Source organism: Pagrus pagrus (assembly GCF_965226575.1).
Source record: "Pagrus pagrus genome assembly, chromosome: 11".
Taxonomy (NCBI): Eukaryota; Metazoa; Chordata; class Actinopteri; order Spariformes; family Sparidae; genus Pagrus; species Pagrus pagrus.
In genome coordinates this window covers 22,810,040-22,834,193 of record NC_140195.1, presented here as the reverse complement: position 1 = coordinate 22,834,193, position 24,154 = coordinate 22,810,040, and the positions used below count along the sequence as shown (strand labels likewise).

General features: G+C 40.8%; 1 protein-coding gene across 1 annotated transcript in view; it reads left to right on the top strand.

Annotated features, from left to right (window-relative positions):
• The first annotated feature begins 3,269 nt into the window (after nt 1-3,269).
• LOC311265815 (helicase ARIP4-like) overlaps nt 3,270-24,154 on the top strand; it is a 75,965-nt gene continuing 55,080 nt past the window's right edge. Inside the window, exons 1-2 of the mRNA XM_084367824.1 lie at nt 3,270-3,427; nt 23,150-23,299. Coding sequence (XP_084223950.1) covers nt 23,188-23,299 — 112 coding nt within the window. The 5' untranslated portion in view covers nt 3,270-3,427; nt 23,150-23,187. The remainder of the gene's footprint in view (nt 3,428-23,149; nt 23,300-24,154) is intronic.

Here is a 24,154-nt window from a genome sequence, read left to right as displayed (position 1 = left end):
ATTATTAAATGGAGTCTATATAAATGTATATTTAATGTGTAATTTGCTTCGAGTTCCCAGAAAGAATGGTTTTTCCAAAGCTATTTTTTGAAGTGTGTTGTTTTCTTCATATTTCTTGAGGGTGGCTTACATTGATAAGAACGTAGGATAGGCATTTATAAGCCTTTTGCTTCTTTCTAAGCCTGTTCACTCACTCATGTCATCATGCATGATATAATACATATAAACAGTATATACATTATAAACAAAGTCTAATATTTATATAAAAAGGTACAGTAGGCATTTCTCACATTGGGAGTCTTGTAATTCGTTGTTGTGCACTGATCACTCACCAGCACGGATTGTTGTCACTAGGTCTGCTCCCATTAACATTCATTCTTCTGATATATACTCAAATCAATCACACAATGCATTTAAGTTGCAATCCCAAACCGGCGTCCATCTCATTCTTGTCAGCCTCGCCTCACTGCCAAAGTTGCATAATCCAGCGTTATGCAAAGCACTGTGGACCGTTGACCAATAGGGGGCACTGTATGAATGAAGGAAGGAGAGGGTACAGAGCAGTACAAGGTTAGGTACACAATGTTACTGTATGTTCAGTCATCAGGGTAGAAAGGCGTGCAGATGTCCACCCACTGATCGGATTCATAACACAGTGTCTTAGGTCTGCTGATGATATTGTTGACATGCATAGTTGAGGTGGCATTATAGCCTGTTTGTTTTGAGATGACACTGTTACTGATTTTTATGTCCTTCAGTCCCCAACCATCTGAAAACAGACAGACAGTGATGAAACACACCACTGGTTTGTACCTTTAGGCAACAGCAAGAGCATCAACGGGGTATGGTTGGTGGCACATAAATGCTTGAGGCCTGAGAGTTAGTCAGAATAAGATTTTAGAGTTTGAGGGATTTATTCACTTGTTTTAATCTAAAGTAAAGATCAAGCTATATCCCCAGAGATATCTTAAAATGTATCCCATAAAGGGGGATCAGTCACGACTTCAGCTTTAAGAACCTAATTAAAAGTTTAGTGAACACAGCCAAAGCCACGCTGGTTTTTTCTATTCCTTCTTGGGGTGTTTTCTTGTGATTCATCATTTGGAAACAAACACACTGCCCACTATTTAGTGGAGAACAATCACCACTGAAGATTTTCCCATGGAAAAAAAACATCTACTTGTTGTCTGATAATTGAAGTGGTTTACTCCAATTTGGTCATGAGTGAGCTCGGCCTGATAGACCTCCACCTACGCTGTGGTCAAACCAAATTTCACTCATTTGTTCTGGAAAGGGCAGAGTCAAATTTGCTTTTGCTCCCTGCCTAGAGAGCGAAGGCACACATAGTTCATCTCACTCAGGGCTCACCCTATTGCACTTTAACAAGTGAAAAAGAGACAACCAAGTAAAGAAAAAAGAAAAAAAGAAAATGCAGGTTTAACTGTTGACCCTGTATGCACAAAACCACAACCCCGGAGCACTTGAATGGAATAAAGCCACCGTCTATCATTAGTCACACCTGTGTTTGACACGCGGATTGTCCCCCATGAATGAGGTCCATTCAGGTCCGTCTGCAGCATCAAGCAGCAGCCGCATGAAGTTATCCAACACTTTACAGAACAATAGAAGTGAAAGTTGCTGCTCTAACAGGTGCAGCAAGACCAACAGGAGAGTCGGGGAATGTTAATCCAATCAGCAAACATTTAAACAGCTGTGTGAGTGGACCGACTGCACATATCATATCAGTGGTCTATTCCACTAAGTTACTGTGACAATGTCATGTTTTTAAGTAATGGTTTCTTAGTTTAAATTAAAACTCTTCTTCTTCGGGACTGTGTGTGTTTGTACAGACTGAGCTCGATTGACATCTGTCTCCCCTTACTGTAACCATTCATACACAAACAGTCAAATCTGACAAACTGATCTTAATATGACCATATGACAATAGTCCGAACTTTTGATCTAATTTGTTTAATATATATCTGCTGGATTTACTTAATTGTGCAGTTGTTCAAACTTAAAAATGGCAAGTAAAATGAACTTGTTTTTATTAAAGAAATTCAAACAAAAATGAAAATTCAGTCATTATTTACTCAAACCCATGTCAATGAAAGTCTCGTCATCCACCAAACATTTCGGGAGCTTCACAGCAAAACAGTATTGCAGCGTTCTCTTGAACAACTGAAGTAGATGGGGACTTTATTCAAAACATAAAAAAAAAAAACTCCATACAGCTTGTCCATCTTAATAAAAGTCTCCAGAAGGTCTGAGATCCCAAACTGAGCCGAAAAGATGTTATTTTCACCTTGATGCTTGGTTGAGCTTGTGCACCCACTTCAGACGGGGTTCGTGCTACCACTTTTAGCTTAGCAGCTACAGAGAAACTTTCTACTTAAAGGGTGTACATAACAGCTTTTCTAATCAATTTGCAATCTAGGGTCATTTTTTTGTTTTCTTTTTCAGTCTTGTTTCCCCCCGATTTAAAACAAGTCACCGTCCTGCAACGCTGTTTTGCTGCGAAGCTCTAGAAATGTTTTGCGACCGACGAAAAATCGCCAGACTTCCCATCAAGATGAGGGTGAGTAGGTAATGACTGAAATTTCATATTTGGGTGAACTTATCCTTTGAGTGCAGAGATTGGTGACATCATGGACTCTCCAGCATAACTCCATTCAACTTTGAACGTCCAACTGTATGTTTTATTTTATTATAATATACATATTATATATATATATATATATATATATATATATATATATATATACATACATACACACACCCACACACACATATATACATATATATAAAATATATATTATTACCTATCAGATTTGGTTTTCAGGTGTGCATTTAAACAACATTCACAGAAAAATTATGCATTTGTTTGGTTTTGTTTGAGTTTTTCTTTCAATAAAACAAAGAAACTGGACAATCAGGCTGGTAAAGGAGCTTATAAAACTTATACCTTAGATATAAAAAACATAAAATGGCCTACATTATAAAAATACATTATGGAAATTATTGGCAGAAATAACAAAACCAGAACAGCCTGTACGTTATTTAATAATAATGATAATAATAATAATAATAATAATAATAATAATAATAATAATAATAATAATAATAATAATAATAATTGTAATCACAATATTGCTGTTCTTCTTCTTCTGTTGTTGCTGTGTGTGCAGCCTCTGGACCTCCACTAACCCCCCAACACTTTGGATGCTCGTGCACTTCCGGAACTTTCGTAATGCCTTTTTCGTGCAGAGCGCGTGCAGGGGGACCCACAGGAGCGACCCTCCTCTTTGAGCCAGAAAACTGATGAATGAGTGAAAGCGGCCGAGCCTGCCCCGCACCTCATTACCACTTCACTAACAAAAAAGCTTCTCACTTGGAGGGAGTCGGCGCGGAGAAACCGGGACGGAAGGTGAGAGACACACACCGGCGTGGACATGTTTCCTGTCTGTTCAACACCCTCTTCTCTGTCTGCGTTTTACTGGTGCGGAGCGTCAATTAGGCTCCAGACAATAGAGGAGCGGGCTGCACTTGTGCTCCTCCGCTTCCTCCTGCTCTGCATTGCTGTTGCAGCCTCCTTCCGTGTTACGAAACAAGCAAACACGCTGCTTTCTCTCTTTTTTCATATTTATTTATTTATTTTCCCTCACAACGAGCCCCTCGGAACGAGCCGTGACCGCGGCGGAGCTGAGAGCAGCGGGACGCAGACACAGTTGACACATCTGCGGGGTTAAATAGCCCCGCTGAAAACCAATGAGCGCCCAGTTTGTGTTGGTGTTACCTAACAGTCAGCCAGGCTGTGAGGGCAAACCAAATAGGAAGTGGCTTATGTAAAGAGTTATGTAAATTCAGGCTTTAAATGTCAAGTTTAGGTGCTTTACATTTCCATAATCACTTAAATGAGTCATGATCTGGTCTGCAGCTGCTTCCCCTGAAGTTGTTTTCAGTTTAGCCAGATTAATGTTGTGAACTTTTCACGCTCAGCTCAGATGAAGCCATGGGGTTGCATTCGAGGAGTTCAGAGGTTAAAGATCAGACCGGGGGTGGCTCACGGCTCAATATAGCACTGTTGCATTTGAGGCGACAACCACAGTTAGTCTGATTTAACCTTAAAGATTTGAGGTGTGACACAGGAAGTGAGGTGGTCATTAGTTGTCACAGTTGATCATATGTCAACACTCGGCAGAGATGAGACTGTGCTGATGTAGATGCTCAGGGGGAGAAAGAGGTTGCAGGTGTGCGTGAGTGATCACTTTGTTTTTGGTTGAGCTAGCTCGAATGGGACTGAAATGCTTGACAGCAGGTCACGCAAGAGAGCTGAAGACATGACTCAGACTTAAAAGACTTGAAAAGGTGCTTCACTGATTCAGCAGAGCACTCACAAAAGACAGTTTAAAAAAGATCTAAATCACCCAAATTACCAGGCCCGGTAGGGTGCTGCCCAGCTCTGCTTCTGGCATGGTGGCTGCTCGCTGTATTGCAGTGAAAAACACCAAGAACTGCAAACAAGGTCCATTATGACTCTCTCTGTTAAGCATTTCTGATCCATGGAGGTTTTTTGCATGTAAAACTTCTATAAAGCGATTTAAAAGTAAATCCATGACGTCATCACAATGTAAAGTCTATGGGCTGAGTGGAAAATTGTGGGCGGGGCCAGCAGGGAACCAGGAAGTAAACACGGAATCCAGTAGGCACTAGGCAAGCAGTTCTCATTGGTTTGATTCACCACCATCTTTCCATCGGGTATCTAGTTTTACAATAAAAATCTACATGAATTACCCACAATGCAACTCCCCACCAACAGTTCAGACCCAGTTTCAAGTGTGTTATGCTGCTTATTAGCAGCAATCTCGAGCCACTGCTCCCGCAGAGATGAGGAGCAGGCCTCAGATGTCTGCTAACACCATTTCTTGTTGACTGACTCAAGTGACATCACTCGAGGAAATTAACCTGATAAAGGCCGTGGTCACTTCCATTCTATGCACACAAAGGGGCAGAAAACATCGCATTCGGATCCGACGGTGAAGAAAATCTGCATGTTGGCTTCGCGTGGAGTTCAACTTTGGCGCAGTTGCAGCCACAACCAAAAGAACCCCAGCAAACTGAGTTCTGTGTGCCTCACGTCCTGCACTGCCCACATTCGGCACGGGCAAGACATTTTTATTCACCTGCATTAGCAAATGCGTGACTGCAGCCCAGTGCTGCATTACAATCAGTGTCGGAGGTCAGAATTTCCTGGCTAAAATTTCCAACTTGCCACCTCAGAGCGTTCCAGGTGCACGACACCAAAAGTAAACAAAAAACTGACGATAACAAAAAGTAACAGACGTCAGATCACCGCTCCCTTTTGAAATCAGGGTAGATGGGTTTGCCTCACAAGTAGAACTTCAAGTGGCGTTCCACTGTACTTGTTCTAATAAGCGGTCCGAATTTTTGTTTATGCAGTAGTACTCCTGCCAACCTGTAAACCTCCGTGGAGTCTCTTAAAAACAGGCCTGCAGGCTGTGAAAACACTGAGCCATGCCATTTAATCAAAGTGTACTTCCGCCTATTTCCAACACACTGGTGTTGTAGTGTCTTAGCTGTGCAGGGTTCAGAAAGTGTGGGGGCAAGCTTGCATTCAGGTTACCAGAGTGAAAGGGCATGTTTAGTTCCTCTGAGAACTGAAAATGTGTGATTGTGCCAGTTCAACAAACTGCGAGTTATGTGGGTGTTTGTGTTGTATTTTGGGGGAAGTCAGAAGTTGAGAAGCAACAAAAGTTATCACAGAGGCCCGAGGCTAAATGGTGATTAAGTTAAGTCGATCCTCAGACTTACAATGCTGTTAGGCATTAGTGTCGTATTTAAAGCGTTTCCAATGCAGTTAGTCCAACAGCAGGAGAGCACAGGTGTAAGTAATGACTTAAATTATGGCGGTACCACAGCCTTGTTATAGTGCTTAATGGCCCAGTGTTACGTCTTAATGGGACATGCAGTGTCAGTGGGACTGTCAATGGGTCATTCTTAATTTTACTAGTTTCGTAATATCAGACAAAATATCTACTGTAAGAAGAACGAAAGTAGCTGAATATTACCTGCAAGATTTCAGCTATAACTCCCCAGTTGTATCTAACACGTGATTGGAGTTCCTCTGTGATGTACTCACTTTCCCTCTATGCACTTCAGTGTTTTCCTCCATTTCCCAGAATCTCTTTTTACAACCCCCAGAGAGGGGTGTGAACTGTTTCTATACAGAAGGAGAGAGTGCTACTGAGAGTTGAAGCGCTGAGAAAAAGAGCGAGACGTTCCCTTTAATCAATGCCCAACATGACTTCTGGTTGCAGTGCATTGTGGTCAGTTGAGGTCACTGTGAGTGTTGCCTTTAATGTGATGTGAATTTCTGTCTGTGTGAGGAAAATGGCTTTTTTTGGACAGAAGCCTTTGCTTGATCTTAGGTTATCTGCAACAAAAACATGAAGAGCTGAAGCTTGAGGTTTCTTTACCCTGCAGCCAAGGACACATTTAATCTGTTGTCTTTCATCAGTTTTTATCTAAAATGTAATTACAGTATATGTAACATTGAATGCTACCTGCTGAAAGTCTTCTGGTGTGTTTACCTTGGATTACTGGCTGTGATTTTCAAATATCGTCACTTTCACTCTTCAGTGTTTTTTGGGGGCGACTTTTGTGACGCTGATCGGGCATTTTGGTTCCAAGTACCGAGGTAAACGACCTGTGGCAGGAAGATTATGTTCTGATAGTCTGATTCTCATGCCTTTTTCTGTCTGCATCGGCTGTCAGCGTTGATTCAGAGACTTTGTTCATCTAATCTGACCTTGGATCAGGTATCCAGCAAACTGGTCCAGCCAGACGTAACCTTAGCTGATGAAACCCTCTCGCTTTCTTTTTTTCTTTTTCTCTCTCTTTTTTTTTTCACCTTCGCTCATTCTTTGAAGCAACCTTCAGGGGGAAAAAATATGTCGAGTCTAGAATGTGTTTACTGTCGTCTTTGTAAAGTTTGTTTGCTTCCCTGACTGAAGGCCAGTCTGTCTTCATAAAACCTTAAACCTGCAGTAAGTTGGTGTCAAAGATGTGTTGATGTGAAGGCTACAGTGCATGTTTGCCTCCATCTGTCATGTTTATTTACATCATACTGTCGATACTTTGAACTTCAGAGACCAGCCACGGTTCAGAGCCCATATGTGCCTACTTCAAAGATTTACATTATAGGCTGCCACGTTTAATAATTTTTTCATGGTGCAAACTCCCAAATCAAAGACAAAATTGTCATTTCTGATCATGTTTATGTTCTCTTAACGGTCTCTCATTTGAGCTGTGCTCTATCCAATTTTCTTTTCTTCGCTTGAAATGATCATATTAGTTCAGAACATGAAGAAAATTATAAATGTTTGATGCACTTAGCTCCATCTGTAATTTTCTTGATTTTCAGTCCCAGATTTCACGTTTAATTTCGAAGGGATGCTTCTGCGTTCTCCTTCTCATCCCTCCCTTCATCCTTACATCACTCCTCCAGTCTGTTCCTGCTACCGAGCTCAGCGGGTGGCTGAGTACAGGAACAGAGCGCTCAAAACAGCAGACGAGTGATGGGAGGGAGGGAGGGAGGGAGGGTGAGCGGTAGAGAGCTCGACATTGATGCACATTAATGGAAGATGAACATCAGATGAGATTTCCTGTGTTTGTCCGTGAGAGGGGAGGAACTGCGTTTGAACAGCCTAACAGCATGGCCAATAATGGCAATGAATGGACAAAGGTTGCAACTATTAGAAAGTAGAACGTGAATGAGAATAATATTTATTTCTTACATTGCAGCAAAGAAAGATGTCTCTTCTGGAGGCATGTAATGTCTTTTCTCTTTACTGCATGACCAGGGGGAGGAGAGACATGGGTTACTGGCCAAAACACTGAATAAATTGGAATAAAGAGCTATTTAACACTTATTTGAATGAGAAATTAACGCTTACAGCAGCTTGAACTTTAGTTTTTGTCAGTGTAAACAAGTGACAGCATCAGTTAGCCTGTTAGCCTAAACATCCCATCACTTCTGAATAGCTGTAAATGAGATCAGATTAGGCTCAACTTTATTGTCAATGCACAGAGAACTCCACCAACAGTTGGGTAGCTTCAGTAGTTAGTTTCAGGGTTAATGAAAGTTCATATTAAAATTACATTCAGTTAAAATGGAGAAGAAAGTAAAGAATGATGTAAAATTGTCAGTACAATCCACCAATCAAAGTTGGAAAACAAAAAACGAACAAAAAGCATCTTGAAACACTTTTAGTTTTAAAGAACAGATCAGCCCTGCGGTGAAAATGCAAAGCCCAGTGCAAATAATGTAAAAGATTTTCCCTCTGGCTGTAGCTACGTCTTTAATTTACAAACATGAATTATTAAACAGAATCTTGTATATAAGCTTTAGGACCAGCACAGTGAAGAGGAGAAAAAGACCTTACACATTAAATACAGAAAAAGACTACAAACATGAACATGTATGTGCACAACCAAAGCAGATGAATGTGACTATTCAAGATCATAAAACAAGATAATCCTTCCTTCTGGGATAATTCCACAGACGGGAAATACAAGTGTTTGATATGCACAAAGACGGAGATAAGTACAGATACATAGAGAAACTTACGAAGTAAATAAGAATTTAAACTCAACTGACAGGCAGCAGCACTAGACATACCACAACTGTTTGAGTATTGATACAGAGAGAAAGGAAAGAAGAGGAAAAAAGGATAAAAAGGATGTCAGACCAGTGAATCCTCAAACAGTGGGAGGACTGTCTCTTTGACCGACACTCCTTGTCAAACACTAATAATGGATGCTGTGCAGAGCAGACTGACTGACCTCCACTGCTCATATTCACAGAAGACTGACAGCTCACAGCAGGGAGTGTAGATTCAAGTAGAGATGTAGTAACAGTTTCACCCTCTCTCCTCATGGCCTGAGGGTTTAAACCTCTGAAGCAGTGAGGGGGCAGGAATGAGTTGAGAAATGTAGGGCGACTAAGACTCTGACCTCCGTTGCGTCTCATGTTTTAGTCATCCTTTAAAACTTTTAAGGAGTGGGTGGACCGCTGTGTGTCTGACCTACTACAGTACTTCCCTAGTTGACTTACAACCACTTTTGAATCTTTAATGGAAGACGAATGTCCCTGGGCGGGAATTTCTAGTTTTCTATCTTACTGATTTTCACCTTTCATCAAGAGAAGTGAGAAATGTTGAGTCCCTGTTTCACTGATTGTTGTCAGAATCATAAACTATAAGGGGAAAAGGAAAAGATACAGCAAGGGGGCCTTTTCTATGTTACAGCTTTGATGTGCTGTACATTGTATTATTTTACATGCATATAACTGTCTTATACTGGAGTTGGAAGGATAGGTCTCACAACTGAACCTTCACAGACTCTGACAGACATCCCTGACCCAGAATACAAGACCACCTCCAACTACCGCCTCTAAAATGACTGTAAGGGGATGTAGGCCTATGTATTGACACCTGAATGTTGTTTGAGGACAGGCTTAAAAAAACCTGTGAAACCCACCTTTTAAGGCCTGGTCACACAAGCTAACATTTTGTGGTGAAATCAGCTGATTCCATGGTGGCAAAGAAATCCTTGTGTGTTGAGTTTCGCTCACAGCATTGTGCCGTCAAGCAACAGCAACACAATGTTGGTTAAGCTCGTTAGAAACCTTTGAACATTACAACATTGTTCATTTTGCTTTAATGCTGAGATTAAAACTAGGCCTGTGGATCTTCATTTGTTGCTTTATAGTGATCATGTTAAATGTATTAACCGTTTTCTGCATTAACAGAAGGTGAAGTCTGGAAGAAAGTTGTGTGATCAATCAGCTTTTCTTTCTTAAGTGAAGTTGTTATTCAAGTGTTGAACTGCTCATTTAGTAGCAGCATTTGTAAGTTCTGAGGGCGCATGTACGCAGATGAGTGTTACACCTCAAGGCTGTGTGTGGGCTGTCAGCTGAAATAAGGTAAATGACTGCACATACGCTTGCCTATTTTGCCTCTCGACTATTTTTCCTTTAATGGAAAGACTAACAAGCTGGAGTTGTGAACTCACTTCGGGGCCTCATCCTGCAGGGAATATATAAACTTTTAATGATTTAACGTCTTTCTCAATACGTGCTCAATCATAAGTCTTCCTCCCAGAGTCGAGGCTTTTATCGATGATCACAAGCCTGTTTGGGTTTGGATTTTAGTGCTAGATCTTTCTGAAAAGAGTGCGCATCTTTCTCTGGGACTACATGAACCTTTTTGCTCTTGTACTTCTTCTGTACGTCTTCATGAGGGCTGATAAAGTTGTAACATGTATTTTTAATACAAATTCCCATCAAACCTTGAAGTAAAAACACCACGTGAAGTTGCTTTTACTTCAACTGATGATTTTCATTATCGATTCGTCTGGTTGTTTTCTTGATTTGGGCATTTTTGGTCGAAAAAAGACTGAAACAATTTATCTGATCATCAGAACAGTTGCAGTTTCATTTTCTAGTGATTTAAGAAATCAATTAATTAATATAGAAGAGCTATTGTATGTCTCTTTGTGTGCCTCTTCTGTTCAACATAATGGCTCTTTAGTCTTTAGGAGTGTGTGTTGCTATGGAGCCGCTCTGTCTGTGCGACGGTTGCGTAACTTGTGCGTGCGTGTTATCAGATCATGTGTATTTGGTTTCTTAAATATCAATGACACAACTATGTACACTGTAAAGTGAAAATTCAAGATTCTTGGAGACCTGTAATATCTTAAGTGTGTGTGTTTAGATTACAGCAATTGTCAGTGTTGATGTTGCACTTGTTGACCAGTGACCTCTGATAACCCAGGCTCTCTCCTGTTACATGGGTATTTTTCTGTGTATGTGTGTGTGTGTGTGTGTGTGTGTTTGCCTATGTAGATGCACCTGCTCATGTTTACATTAGTCATGTGTTTACCAGTATCCATGGTGACACCTTGTGCTCATCTGTCGTCTTGTTTATTTTCATCCCTGCGTCCCATCTAAATTATAGCATTCTCTGTGTGTGTGTGTTGCACGCCACCTTGATGTTCTTGAATTTGTTTTTTCAGGAACATCATATTTTTCTCACATTTTAAGTACTGTGTACATATGAGGGTCACTCAGCAGCCTCAGGTGTGTGTGAGCTGTGTGCACCTGTGCGCTGTCGATCCACCCTAAACGAAAACACAGACTATGTATTTTTGTCCCTGCTGGCCTGTACGTGAAGTCATTGCTTCACATGGAAACAAACATGTCTGAGTTGTCGTGGTGATAATTATGTAATAGCAGCCAAACTGACTGTGCACATGTTTGAGTAGCAGGTTAAATGTGAACTCATTCATCTATCCAACTGGAACAAATGGGAATCAGAACTGCTGTCAGAGCCAGACGTCTCTGCAGCTGCTCCACAGTGCTAAATATTACAGAAAGCTTGAATGCCACAGTCTAGAGACATATGTGCCACATTAATGTATAAACAGATTGATGGTCCGAAAGTGTTTTTCTTCTTACTCGCTTTCACTTGATTAGCAGAGATAACGCCGAGCCACTGTTGTTCAACTCTCCAGACTCTGTTTTTGTCCCATTAATGATTAAGCTCGCGGGTCAGAACGTGTTTCACTAATGAGGTAGCTCATAGTTTCGCAACTGTTGATTGTTATATTAACAGTAACCTTCAGTACACCCTGATTGAATGTACCATTCAATATATGTGTAAGAATGACTAGTTAACTATTATTTCATTATCAGTGATTTTGCAATGAATCATTTAGTCAATAAAACGGTGAACAATGTCCGTCACAGTTTCCTGAGCTTCCCAAGATGTCTTAAAATATTAAGTTCTATCCAAGCACCAGTGCATTACCCAAATAAATTTAGTTTAAAAATGATTTAAAACAGAAAAAAATGGCAAATATTTACATCTCAGAGGCAGGAAGCAATGAATGGCTGACACTAGGATGGCACTGAGTAGCGCGCATACCTCCACTAATGCCCAACAGTCCACTTTTTTACTCACCCATACATACCAGCCACCTAAATAGGCCTGATTTTTTTTAATTTTTTTTTTTTATCAAGATCCATGTGTTATTTCCTGAGGAATTAATGAAAATAATGAAAAATGCCCTATCTCACAATGTTAAAGACGCACACACACGTTTGGGCTCAGCTATCAATACTTTTATTCTGCACCATATGTTTGATGAACAATCTGTCTTCCACACTTTTCGTTGTTGGTTCACTTCCTCTTTTTACAATTGTAGTACTTCTGATAAACCTGAGAGAGGAGATAAAAGTTGGCAGAGACAGATGGAACAATCTCAGATCGGTTTTCTTTTGATAAACATTTTCTGGCTCGCCAATGTGGTTTACAAAAGAATTTGTCTTGATAGTGGAAAGAAATTGATTTCTGTGGAGAGAAATCATAGTTGCTTGTGCCCGTGACTCAGAGTGAAGCTTATCATTGATCACTGTTTAACTTCTGAGTCATCTTAAGATCTCACACCTCACACACCTCGACAGAATATTGGATAAATGATGATAATTATTGTAATTAATATACAGACAAGTATAATTTTCGTCCACAAACGTAAGCTTTTCCATCATAAAAGTGACTTTTCATAATCAGTCCAGTCTTCTTCTTGTCAACCTGAAGCCATTCCTCTGCAGCTTTGTATTGGCAGCCAGCATAATAAGCTGCCTGCTGTGGTGTCAAGGTTATTGTAGGTTATACAGAGGAGACCCTTCCCCACCACTGTCCCCATGTGAACCCAAAGCAACCTCAATGAACCCGCTGCACCTTCACTGATTGGCTGGAGAGCTGCCAGCAGGGTCCAATCGGTGTCCATCTTGCACAATGATTTCCGATCCCTCCCTCGCTGCTTCTTGACCCCTCCCCGTTCATCTAGATGGACTCAGAGTATTGATCAAGAGTGCGAGCTCCTGCATTACTCAGTGCCAAATCTCTTCATTTGATGCTCTGCAGCAGACGTTGGAACAAAAATGAACATGGTGTTTTGACTTTGACTGTCAATAACTCAATGAATTTAGAATAATTTAAGTTGTGTCTTCACTGGCTTGTAAAGCTCTGGAACAAGAGGTACAATCCTTGGAGGGTGGGTGTGTTCTCTTCTCGTTGTCTTTGTTAAATTGAGCTCAGATGCTGCAGGCCAAAGGAAGCTCAGGTGGGCGGGGATTAGAAATGACACCCAAGTGGGATTGCCTCGAGGGTTAACCTGTTTAAAAATATCCTCTGAGGCGAGTGGGTTCAGGTCAGCATTGTTCACTGATCCAGGTCACCAATCTGTGCATGTGACCTCTCGGTCAAAGTGTTCAATGCAGGCTAATCCTGTATAAACTTGTACGCATTGTAGGTATTTACAGCTTCAAGGACCGAATTAGAAAAACAGTTTGCGTCCAAATGAGACGCAGCAGGCTGCAGGTGTGGGAGGAATGTACAGTCAGTTACAGGTCAGGTACTTTAAGCTTGGTTCTTGATCTCTGTGACTTGGCTTTTTGAATGTGTTGTTTAATATTATGTAAACAAAGCAAATACTACACAATGGTCATAAGACTGAAGGAAATTGTTTTTTTTAGCAATTACGAGCACTGTGGTGGTTTTTAAGGGTTCAAATTCAATATTTAGGTTGCCAGTTAGTGCAACCTAACAAAAATGTTATGCCCCCAATGTTAGAAGATCCATCATTGGAGCATCACTAATGTTTATTGTCTAGCACCAAACACAAAGTGCAGTTGATGTTGATGGGATTGTCTTTAGTTTTGCTGGTATTTAGTCATAAACCAAAAATGATGCACCAACCAACAGCCCAGCATTGTCATCCCTACCACCACATTCCTAGCAAGGCTGAAAAACTATAATCCTGTTGTACTACAGCTCTTTGTTTGTAAGGAACGCCCTGCTAACTTTTAATGATACTTCTTGTTTCCATAGAGTTTAAATACACTTAGCCTCTTCCAGTGAATGTAATGTAATATTATAACATTTTATTATGCGAAACAATCCCTTTCCACGATTCCCTTATTCCCCCTCACCAGTAAAATAACAGCAAATGTTAAGAATCATAATGTGATAAATAGACCGCAGAGACTTAAAACAAAAAAATACAACTAGCTGCACTGACATACATTAGGTAAAGATGAACTCTGTGTGTGTGTGTGTGTGTGTGTGTGTGTGTGTGTCTGTGTCTGTGTCTGTGTGTGTGTGTGTGTGTGTGTGTGTGTGTCATGCTGCCTTTGATTGAGAGCAACCTGACTTGATGATTTAACCCCCACCCTCCCTCCCTCCCCACCACCATCAGCAGGCTTCAGTATTGTGTAATTCTGTTACACAAGCGAGGGGATGTGATGCAGATCTTCTAAGTCTGTAAGCCAGTCCAATATAAAAGGAAAAGGTGTTATACAATATCCATTTTCAGAGCCATATACTAGCATTGGAGGGTTTTAGTATTCTTGCAAATGACCTGCATTTGAAAATGGGCGGTGCCACAGCCGTCGGCGCAGTGCGTCAACAGTCTGTCGGGCTGTTAGTGAGTTTATCGAAGGAGGAGACTAATCTGTTGTTAATGGTAGTAAAGGAAAGGAAACTGTCTCTGCCAAAAGAAAATTGAGGCTACAGGAATGGGTTTCATTCATTTTCTGATGCTTTTTAGGGGTTTTTTTCTGCTGATTTGTATCCTCCCTGTCACATCCATCTCAGACAGTCAACAGGGTTGATTTGTTCAGCAGTGGCTATTTATTCCTTTTTCATGTGGAGGTGAGCTACAAGGGAAGTTTCTGAGCTCATTTTAGCTATAGCCCTGAATTCCAACGGTGTTTCAATGAAATGGATCTCAAATTGTGCCAAATGAGGCTTTTTAAGTAAGTTCAAGGTTCTTTATCCCGCCCCCTCCTTCTCTCTGTCTTTCAATGTGTCTCCTCCCTCCCTTGTTTAAATCTGCTCTGAGCTCCTGCAGCGTTTTTAATGAGGCCCTGGTACACAATGTTCAACGCCACTGACGTACAGTATGAAACCAGGTTACGCGGTCGTCGTGAACGTGTGTGTTTGTGTGTGGTCTCTTGTACATACATATGTGTGACACTGTTTTCAATCCCAGACCTTGACAATGAGGACATCTTGTCTTTTGTTGATTTCTTCGAAGAGCTGTTTTGAGGCTTAGATTGAGTTAGGTTAAGATGAGGAGCATGATAATGTGTGTCAGCAAGCGTAGATGTATAAGTATGTGTTTGTGTGTCTTTGGGTGTGTGTGTGTGTGTGTGTGTGTGTGTGTGTGTGTGTGTGCATCTTGGCATACATCTTGTATAACTTTTTTCTAGTAAGCTGAACAGTGGCATTATTAGCAAGATCTTATGTAATGCAGCTTATGCAAGCAGCTGTCTTCTCTCTGCCCTCCTCCTTTATCATTCGTTTTTATTTCTCCCCCCTAACACTCTCTCTCTCTCTCTCTCTCTATCTCACTCTCTCTCCCTCTCTCTCTTATCTTTCCAGAGGTAATTACATGGTTTCTGTGAGCGCATATGTGAAGTGTAACGTCTCCTATATTTTATCCATTAAACCCTGAATAGGACACATTTCATGTGCTCTCAGTTTATATGACTGTGATGTGAAAGAGGCTGTATGTATGTATGTTCGCCCCCGTTGAACCAGAATGTACCAGAAGATACAGTCCAAGGTGTGTGATGTTATATTACATCATTACCAAGACAGGAAGTACACAACTCACACAGAGAAGAGGCACTCTCATCAGAAATCAGAAGAAGATTTAAAGAATATCAAAAATACAAATTGTAGATTTCACAGACTTTTGCACTTGACTGACTTATTTAATATTAAAGTTCCCACACACATGTTATTTGTTAAGGTTGGATCAAGTTGGTTGAAGGGAAGGTAAAGTATGCTGGACATCAACAATGCATTCACAAGTTAATTTCTGATCAGTTTCAGTTTCATTTTCACACAGAAACAAAGACATTACAGATGCCATGACGGGTCAGGAACACTCCCACTAAATAAATATCTGAAGCATATATGACACATCAGTCTGACCCCCTGAATAAGGAAATTATCATTATAGTCAGCGCTCCATCCACAGTCTCCCTGTGGCTACTGCTCCCAGGTTAAAGCCCCTTATTAGGCAAAGCTCTGAATGAGCTGGGATCTGTTTCCCTCCAGGATGCAGTGAAATGCCACACTGTAGCAACTATTCCTCTTAGTCTTAACTGGAGCCACTTTAAAGTTTCCGTTCATGCAAACAAAAGCAATTTTGCAGCATGACAAGGGACAAATAAATTAAGGCTAAGCAATGTCTCAATATTATATTGTTATCGTGATATGACGCTACATATTGTCTCAAGAGATGTCTGAACTGTTGTCTTTTTCTGGTTTAAAAATCTGCATCAACAGGAGAGAAGATGTGATGTGATGTGCACTGACATTTTGTGTGTGTGCGTGTGCGCGTGTGTGTGTGTAAAATGAACAGAGTACCTGATAATGAAATCAAGAAAAGTAAGGTTGTACTTTCATAACGAACCTCAGCTGTCCGTGTATCTTGAGATATTCTGGTTCCATGTCGTGATCTCCCGCCGGTTCAGGCTTCAGTGTTGTCCTATTTTTTACTAGGGAAATTTAGGTTATCTCACCCCCTCCCCCCTTTGGTCATGGGGGTGTTTTTAAGGACACCAGACAGGCCAGACTGCTCCCCTCCCCCGCTGCTTCCCCATACACCCCCTCTCTCCCACAGCTCCTCCCGTCTCTGTCCATCTCCCCCGTCATCCTTCATGCCTCTCTCTCTTATTTTTATTCTTCTCTTTGTGCTTTTTATATTTTGCCCTCATCACCACCCTGGTTCCATATTCACTGAATGTAGATTGCCTCTTACTCTGTCTGGCCCTGTCAAAAGTAATGCTGCACTCCACAACGCAAGGTTGGCTGACTCAGATGTGCTTTGATCGCCTCTTTGGCCCGCTGACTGCATAAGGTTATGTAAGGTAAGATGGTGTAGAAGGTAAAACATGAAAAGTTCTCTTTCTTTCTTCTTTTTTTCACTCACTGTGAGGAGTATTGGAAGAGAGTTTAAATGGTTTGAATGTTTTTGCACGTTTATAGTTATTGCTTTAGCACAAATGAAGATCTGTGCGCGTATTGTGCTAGTTATGCTGTAGTGCTAACTACAAACAAAACTTATTACGTCATAACAGTGTATGTGTTGAAAACTTGTACGTTGAAGTAAACATGTATGTAACGCTGTGATCCTACCCTCTCACTGAAGTTACATAGTGCAGACACAAGTGATAGGGGGGCAGAGTGGCTGAGACAGAGACACCATTCACCCTGTTACAAGACACTGTACCATCAAAATGATTTTGAAGCTGTTATTTGTAGGTTAAAAAATTTACAATCGGCACATATCGGACAACAAATATGCTGATACTGAAATATTTAGGTTTTTTTCATCACGAACATGCCAGAAAACAGGGAACAGAAAGCAGCCGATCATATACCTCATCAGACTACATTCAGAAGATGTTAAAACTTGTTTCGCTCCTTTCTGATCTCTGTTCAGAGTTGCACATGTGCAGTGCCAATCAGGCAGCTGGCAAGGCTCAGGTAGTGACATAGAAGCCACAGTGGTTACTTTTGTGATATCTTTGACTTCAGACAGTTTATCAAACTCAGAGCCGACTGAACGATGTTTGAGCGCTGCTTGAACAGAGAAGGATGGAAAAGTACTGTAAGCCAGACGCCTTAACTTCATCTTGCCTGGATAAACAACATATGCATACTTCTCTGCATTACATCCATCTCTTGCATGTTTTCCTGTTGACATTGACTTGAAGTGTGAGTGGTGAATGCTGTGAGCAATAGTTGGATTTAAATCCCGAAAAGGTCAGGTTGAGTGTTCAACTGCACTCTTTTCACTTCTTCAGTCTGTAAACTGTCTTGTTCACTGTCAAACCAACAGGAAAGGCCTGTGATGAACCCTGAGAAGCAGGTATCAGATCAGTGCAGAGACAACACATCTAACTTTCACACTGGGAGGACACAACAACACAAACACCTGCACATAACAGAACCACCTTGTGCAATCCATTGCAACATCCCTGCAATAAATCCTACTTTTCTGAAGCTTTCTTTTTGAAACTGTGAAGGATTTATCCTCACCTCTGGGCTTGTGCATTTGATGCTGTAAATCTAGCCGAATGATTTCATTACATTTCAATGTGCTCAAATAATTCTTTAAGTACCTCCAGGTAGTTAAAAGGGTCATGTCAGGTAGAAGAAATCTAAAACCAAGAGTCTAACCTACATGCGGTTGAGCTTCTCAGAGCAGCAAACATATGCTGTATGTTACGTAAGTTATTTTACAGCCTGGATGCCTGACATGAACAGTTTGGCCTGCTTTCCTCTGCTATATAAAGTTACATAAAGCTTGATGGCAATGAATCAAGTGGTTTTGGGCTGGATGTGATTTTCCAAGTTATGTAGGGTAAAACCAAGCTGTACATCTGTGGGAGTTTCAAATGACCTACATTTGACGATGTGCTACTCAAGTCAAGTTGCTTTTAGGCACTTTTTGAACAAGAAAGATTCTTGAGAGCATCCTAAAAGTTTTCATGTTTATTCTTTAAGCAAAAAACTTATTTTTTAACAAATGTACCCTGCACTTAAATGTCAAATAGTCTTCAGTACAGAACTAAGATGTTAAAAATGAAAGACCTCTGTGACCTCTTGATGACAGGTTTTTCCATGTCAGGTTTAAGATAGTTACTCTGCTTGGCTTTAAATTGCAGCCTGAGACACAGATGCACAAACAGTATGTTCACACACACCAGTAAGAGGCCCACATAAAGACTTCTCAGCCAAAATCTGCAGCCAACACTTCTCTGGCATGTTACATAAGAATGTCACTGATCCAACTACAGAATGTGCTTCTTCCCAATTTACTGTAGTGCTCTTTGGTAACAGTGGTTAGTCTGTGGTTGATAATCTTGTTGCGGTTTCCAGGTAACTAGTTTATAAATCAGAGAGTGGACAAAGAAAACCACTTACATCTGGCTTTTATCCTCAGCTGGCAAGGTTACAGTTGGCATTCATTCTCAAGTCAAATGACTCTCCAGGAGTGCATTGACTCCAGCTCCGATTGACTGTGTTAGAAACATGACACGCGGTTGTTCACGTACATTTTTGCCCCTTTTCTGGCGCAGTACTATGACGAGTGTTGAAATTCTTGACGTCGGCGTGTAACTCCTTTGCCACATGTCTCCATTCAAATAGCACCCGATCACTGTTAAGCCTGCATTTGAGTTTGAAAGAGACTTAAGTCAAAGAATAAAATTGTCACTGGCCTCCACGCTGCTTTCTGCTGCTCCCTGTATTTACCGCTGCAAAGTTGAACGTGACATTTCAGAAAAACAATGTAACTTCAAACTAGTCAACTGGCAGTTTAGCAGGTCTACCCAAGTGAAAAAAACACGCTAATTTTGATGTAAAAATGATACGGTAAACATCAGCATGTTAGCATTGCCATGTATGAGCATTTTATCATACTTATATTAGCATTTAGCTCACAGCTGGTGTTATTCCAGTGCAAGATTTTCCCACGATTAAAGGAGCTCCTGTTTATGTTCACTGGTGTAGGTGGAAAGACTCTCACATGGTTGTATCGCCACACGAAAGTCCTTGGGAGGACGTTGTGTAGGATGTTTGTGCAACTAAAACCACGAGTCACGTCCTGTAATCTACCAGCAGCAAACATTGGTTTCTTTAACCCGTCTGATCTTTGCCTAACCCACTGTAGGAAACAGGATCAGTGCTGCAGCAGTGATTGCGAGTGCGTGGTCAGGGGGCTCTTCACACAGTCCTCGAGCTGATTGAGGAGGTTTCACAGGAAAATGTGCAGTAGTTTTATTTCACTCCCTGGAACATGAGCAGACTCAAATGAGAGCATGATGATTATTTGACTTTCAAACTTGCTGCTGTCATCATACCTACACTGCAGAATCCTGCAGTAAATCATCTTTGACAAAGCTTAGCATGCATGGGATAAAATCTGAAATCCATTTAAATATGTTGGGTTTTGGGAAACCAGACCAGAGTAAAGGTGACTTCACCAAGTCCGAGGTTACTGGTTTTCAGCCCAGCAACAAGTCCATGAAGTCGAGATTGGTTGGATTTGTGAGGCATTTAAAACTGCCCCTGTCGGACCAATAAATCAACTTGGCTGGAGCCTACCTGTTGTGTAACCTGCTGTGTAATGTTATGCAAGGTGAGCTGGCAGGTGATCAAGCGTAAACCTTGCTGTGATATCTCTGTGTGTCTGGGCTCATCTGAGGGGGAGTGCAAATGATTCAAAGCCTTTGTATTTAAGCAAGGCGATTATTCTGTATGGTGGTAGATTTAGGCCAAGGAAACGCTCCACTGTGATAACTCAGAGGCCTCGGTGAATGAGATTTATGCATGTCTCATTTAAAAAATGCACAGAGACGGTTTTTGTTTTCTAAACAGCCGAGAAATTCTGTGGTGTCAAGGTTTCCTTAATACTGCTGTGGATTATTGCATATTGTTTTGTTCCTTATGTAATTGCTTTGAAGAGCACAATTTAAGTAATGATTATGATTCTTGTTGCACGTAACTGAATTACAGTGCTATAAAACAAAGGAGGAACAGAACTTTGCTTTTACCAAACCACAGCTGATAATGAAGGGCACGGCTGCAGTCTGTGGTTTCAGTTTATGATTGTTTCACTCTGGCACAGAGAAAAGCCTGTGAGTAATGTGAATGTAATTTTCCTGCTGCTGAGAGACGGAGCTTTAAAAGCATCCTAGAAACTCTTGAGAGCTCTCCACCTCTCTCACCGTGTGTCTTTCTGTGTGGCACATTTCCCCTCTGTCCGTCTGCTCTACGGCTCTGTCTTTCATCTGGTCTGGTCCGGCCCTGATCTGTTAGGTCTCTCACTCTCTCTCACAAAGGGCCTTTAAAATGCTCCCGTCCTGTCGTCTAGTAAATTCAAAACTCTGGAAGTAAACTGTACTTAGAGTGCAGCAGGAGTGAAAGTATTTGTGGATTCTCCTGAGGAAAGGCAATGCATCAAACTATAACTAACTAGAATGTTTAAATTAAGTTAAAATGGCGAGCATATATCACAAATTTCCCTACAGGCAAGCTCTCTATATCTGCTTTAAAATATCTTTTTATATTTTACAGCAGTGTCACTTTAGCTATCCGCTTCTTGATGTTTGATTTTCATGTCATTGATAGCTTTGATTCATTAAACAGAACCTGTGAACAATTTAAGAAAGCATATGATCCTTAAAGACTAGATTAGACCTCAACTTTAACTGTAGTCTTGTTTCATAACATGCATAGTTTGTATTCAACAAAGACCTCTCGGTGATGAGTGGCCTTCTGTCTGTCTCTGTGTTGGTAGCAGGGTATTATTGCCTTTTTTATCAAATGAAAAGTAAAAAATTGCAGAATGACTTCCTGTATTTTGGGAAACTCCCAAGATCCTTCAATGCTTTTATTTTTACCCTATGGGACACAAAGGCAGGAAGAATTCTGTCATAATTTCTATTACAAATTAAATTCCAGTTGAATGACTAAACCCATCTTATCCTAAATATGGGGTTTAATTAGTGATGATACAATGATGTGGGCGCATTTGTCCTTACCAAAGATCTCTACATGCAGATCCAATCTGGATACTCGTTTTTATAAAAAAAAAAAACAGTGGCATGATCCTCCATAATAATTTAGAGTTATACTTAAAATTATGACTAGCTTAAAGGTGCAATATGTAAGAATTGGCAATTCTCCAAAAAAAAATCCAGCAGCATATCATTAGCTCAGCTGCTAACTGCAGCTAGCTGTATGTGCTGTTGGCTAGTAAGTTTATAATGCAGGTAGGGGTTGTTTTAGCTTACTCTGCCCGGGACTGGGAGTTTGAGCATCGGGGAAGCGTTGGTGTTGTTTTACTATCAGCCTATTACTCTACGCTCACCTCAATAAATATCTCTGCAACACAACACATGACGTGTTTTACATAATTTGTAGAATTGTTGATGGTTTTAGTACATTTTTAACAGAAATCCCTACATATTGCAACTTTTAAAGGACAAGTTCACCCAAAAATGAAAAATGCAGTCATGAAATACTCGCCCATGCAGATGGAAAGTCAGGTGAAGTTTCCTAGTCTACAAATGTTTCTGGAGCTTCACAGCAAAACAGTGATGCAGCATTTCTTTAACAACTGATCATTAATAGGGACTTAAACCTAAGTCTCAGGAAACCCCAAGATCCTGATTTGATTTGAAAAGATGTTAATAACAACACTTTAAGCTTAGCACCTACAGTGAAGATTTCAGCTTTAGCTTAAGGATTCAGCTGTGTTGAGCTTGTAAATATTGTCTTTTCAACCAATTTGGGATCTTGAGGCTTCCGCAGATTAAGATCACTGTTTTGCTGTGAAGCTCGAGAAATGTTTTTTGAATTACAAAACTTCGCCTGACTTTCCATCAGGATGAGGGTGAGTAGATAATGACTTGAATTTCATTTTTGGGTGAGCTTATCCTCTTAGGTCAGGATGAGTGTTTGGGATTAGTTAGTAAAGGTTCCAGGAAATAGTTGTAAGTCTTGGCAAGTGACAAAACCATGTGGCTCATAACCTTTCAGCCGAGAGGTTCACATGCAGACCATGAATACTGAACAGGCATCATCCACTTTTCTCTCTCACTGTAGTATCTTAATCTGCACTGGAACTGAGCAACACAAACAAGGATTGTGATCGATATGATTCATTTTGGTTTATGTAAGTGTACTTAATAGTTTTGTGCTGTCAGATTCAGTTACACAAAATCACCCTGTACTATGATACTGTGTAGAGTGCTTTGGCATGAGGATAAAGCCAATTTTGAAACACTTGTAGAGTTTCCCCCTTCCTGTTATCTTTCCTCTCATGAGAACAGCTTCGAACTGTTTGTTCGCTGAGAGACAGATGGCAGATGAACAGAGACGAATCATTTACTGTACATCAAAAATTCATTTATTTTGTGTGTCTGTGCTTGTTCTTCCATTCATTCACACCTCCGCTCTGTGTTTCGGCTTTGTAGTGTTGCCATGCTGAGGTAGCAGCAGCCTGCAGGTCAGGATGTCCGATGAAGAAGAGGAGCGACTGAATTGGAGGAAAGGGGAGAGAGAGATCTGCTATGTGACGACTGATGAAGACAACGATGGCGACGACGAAGATGAGGGGATACCTGGTAAGTCAATATGAATATTATAAGCTAATCGCTATTGGTTGCTGTTTCACAATGTCCTCTTTGTGTTCACCATTAACATGAACAAGATCATTTAATTGAATCATACTGCTGTAGCACCAGATGTTCCTGGATCAGCTTCAGCTCTAACCTGAACTTAACGGTCTCACATGGAAAGTTGTCTTGCAGCAACGGGGTGCACTGCAGAACACACACAGAATTGAACCTAAGATACATAAAACCCGTGATATGAATGAAAAACATATGTTCAAACCTATTTCATAAGCTCTCATAAAATACAGTGAGATCAAGCATAACTTAAAACCTGCGGTGCATTCAGCTTTGAAATTCTGGTAGATTCATCGTCTGCAGACACGTCACCTGGAGCTGATACCTGCGTAAAAAATCACAGGTTATCATATTGAACGTGGCAACTTTTTCAGGCTCATTCAAATAATTGACCAAGTTTGGTGACAACTAGATGAATTTTTTTGGAAAAACATAAAATATGTTTAAAGCACCTACAATTACCTTTTGTTTTCTGTTGATGTTGGCGGCCCCTGTGGACAAAAGCGGTATGAGCACCACTACTTCTCGATCCGGCGAGGATGTGCATTTGTTTTGGAAGACTGTATTTTTTAATGCTATTTTAAACACAACTTTTTGCAGAGATGCATGGAGATAAAGTAACGTATCTGGCGGTGGCTGTTGAGGTGGCAGGCATTAAGATGAACTTTAGTATATGAAGAAGAAATGGTCCATTTCCTCACTTGTTTTGTTGTGCCAGTCATAGAGAGGCATCGGTATTAAGGGGGCTTTGTGGAACTTCAGTGTTGTGCTGGAAGCCAGCTGCTGGTG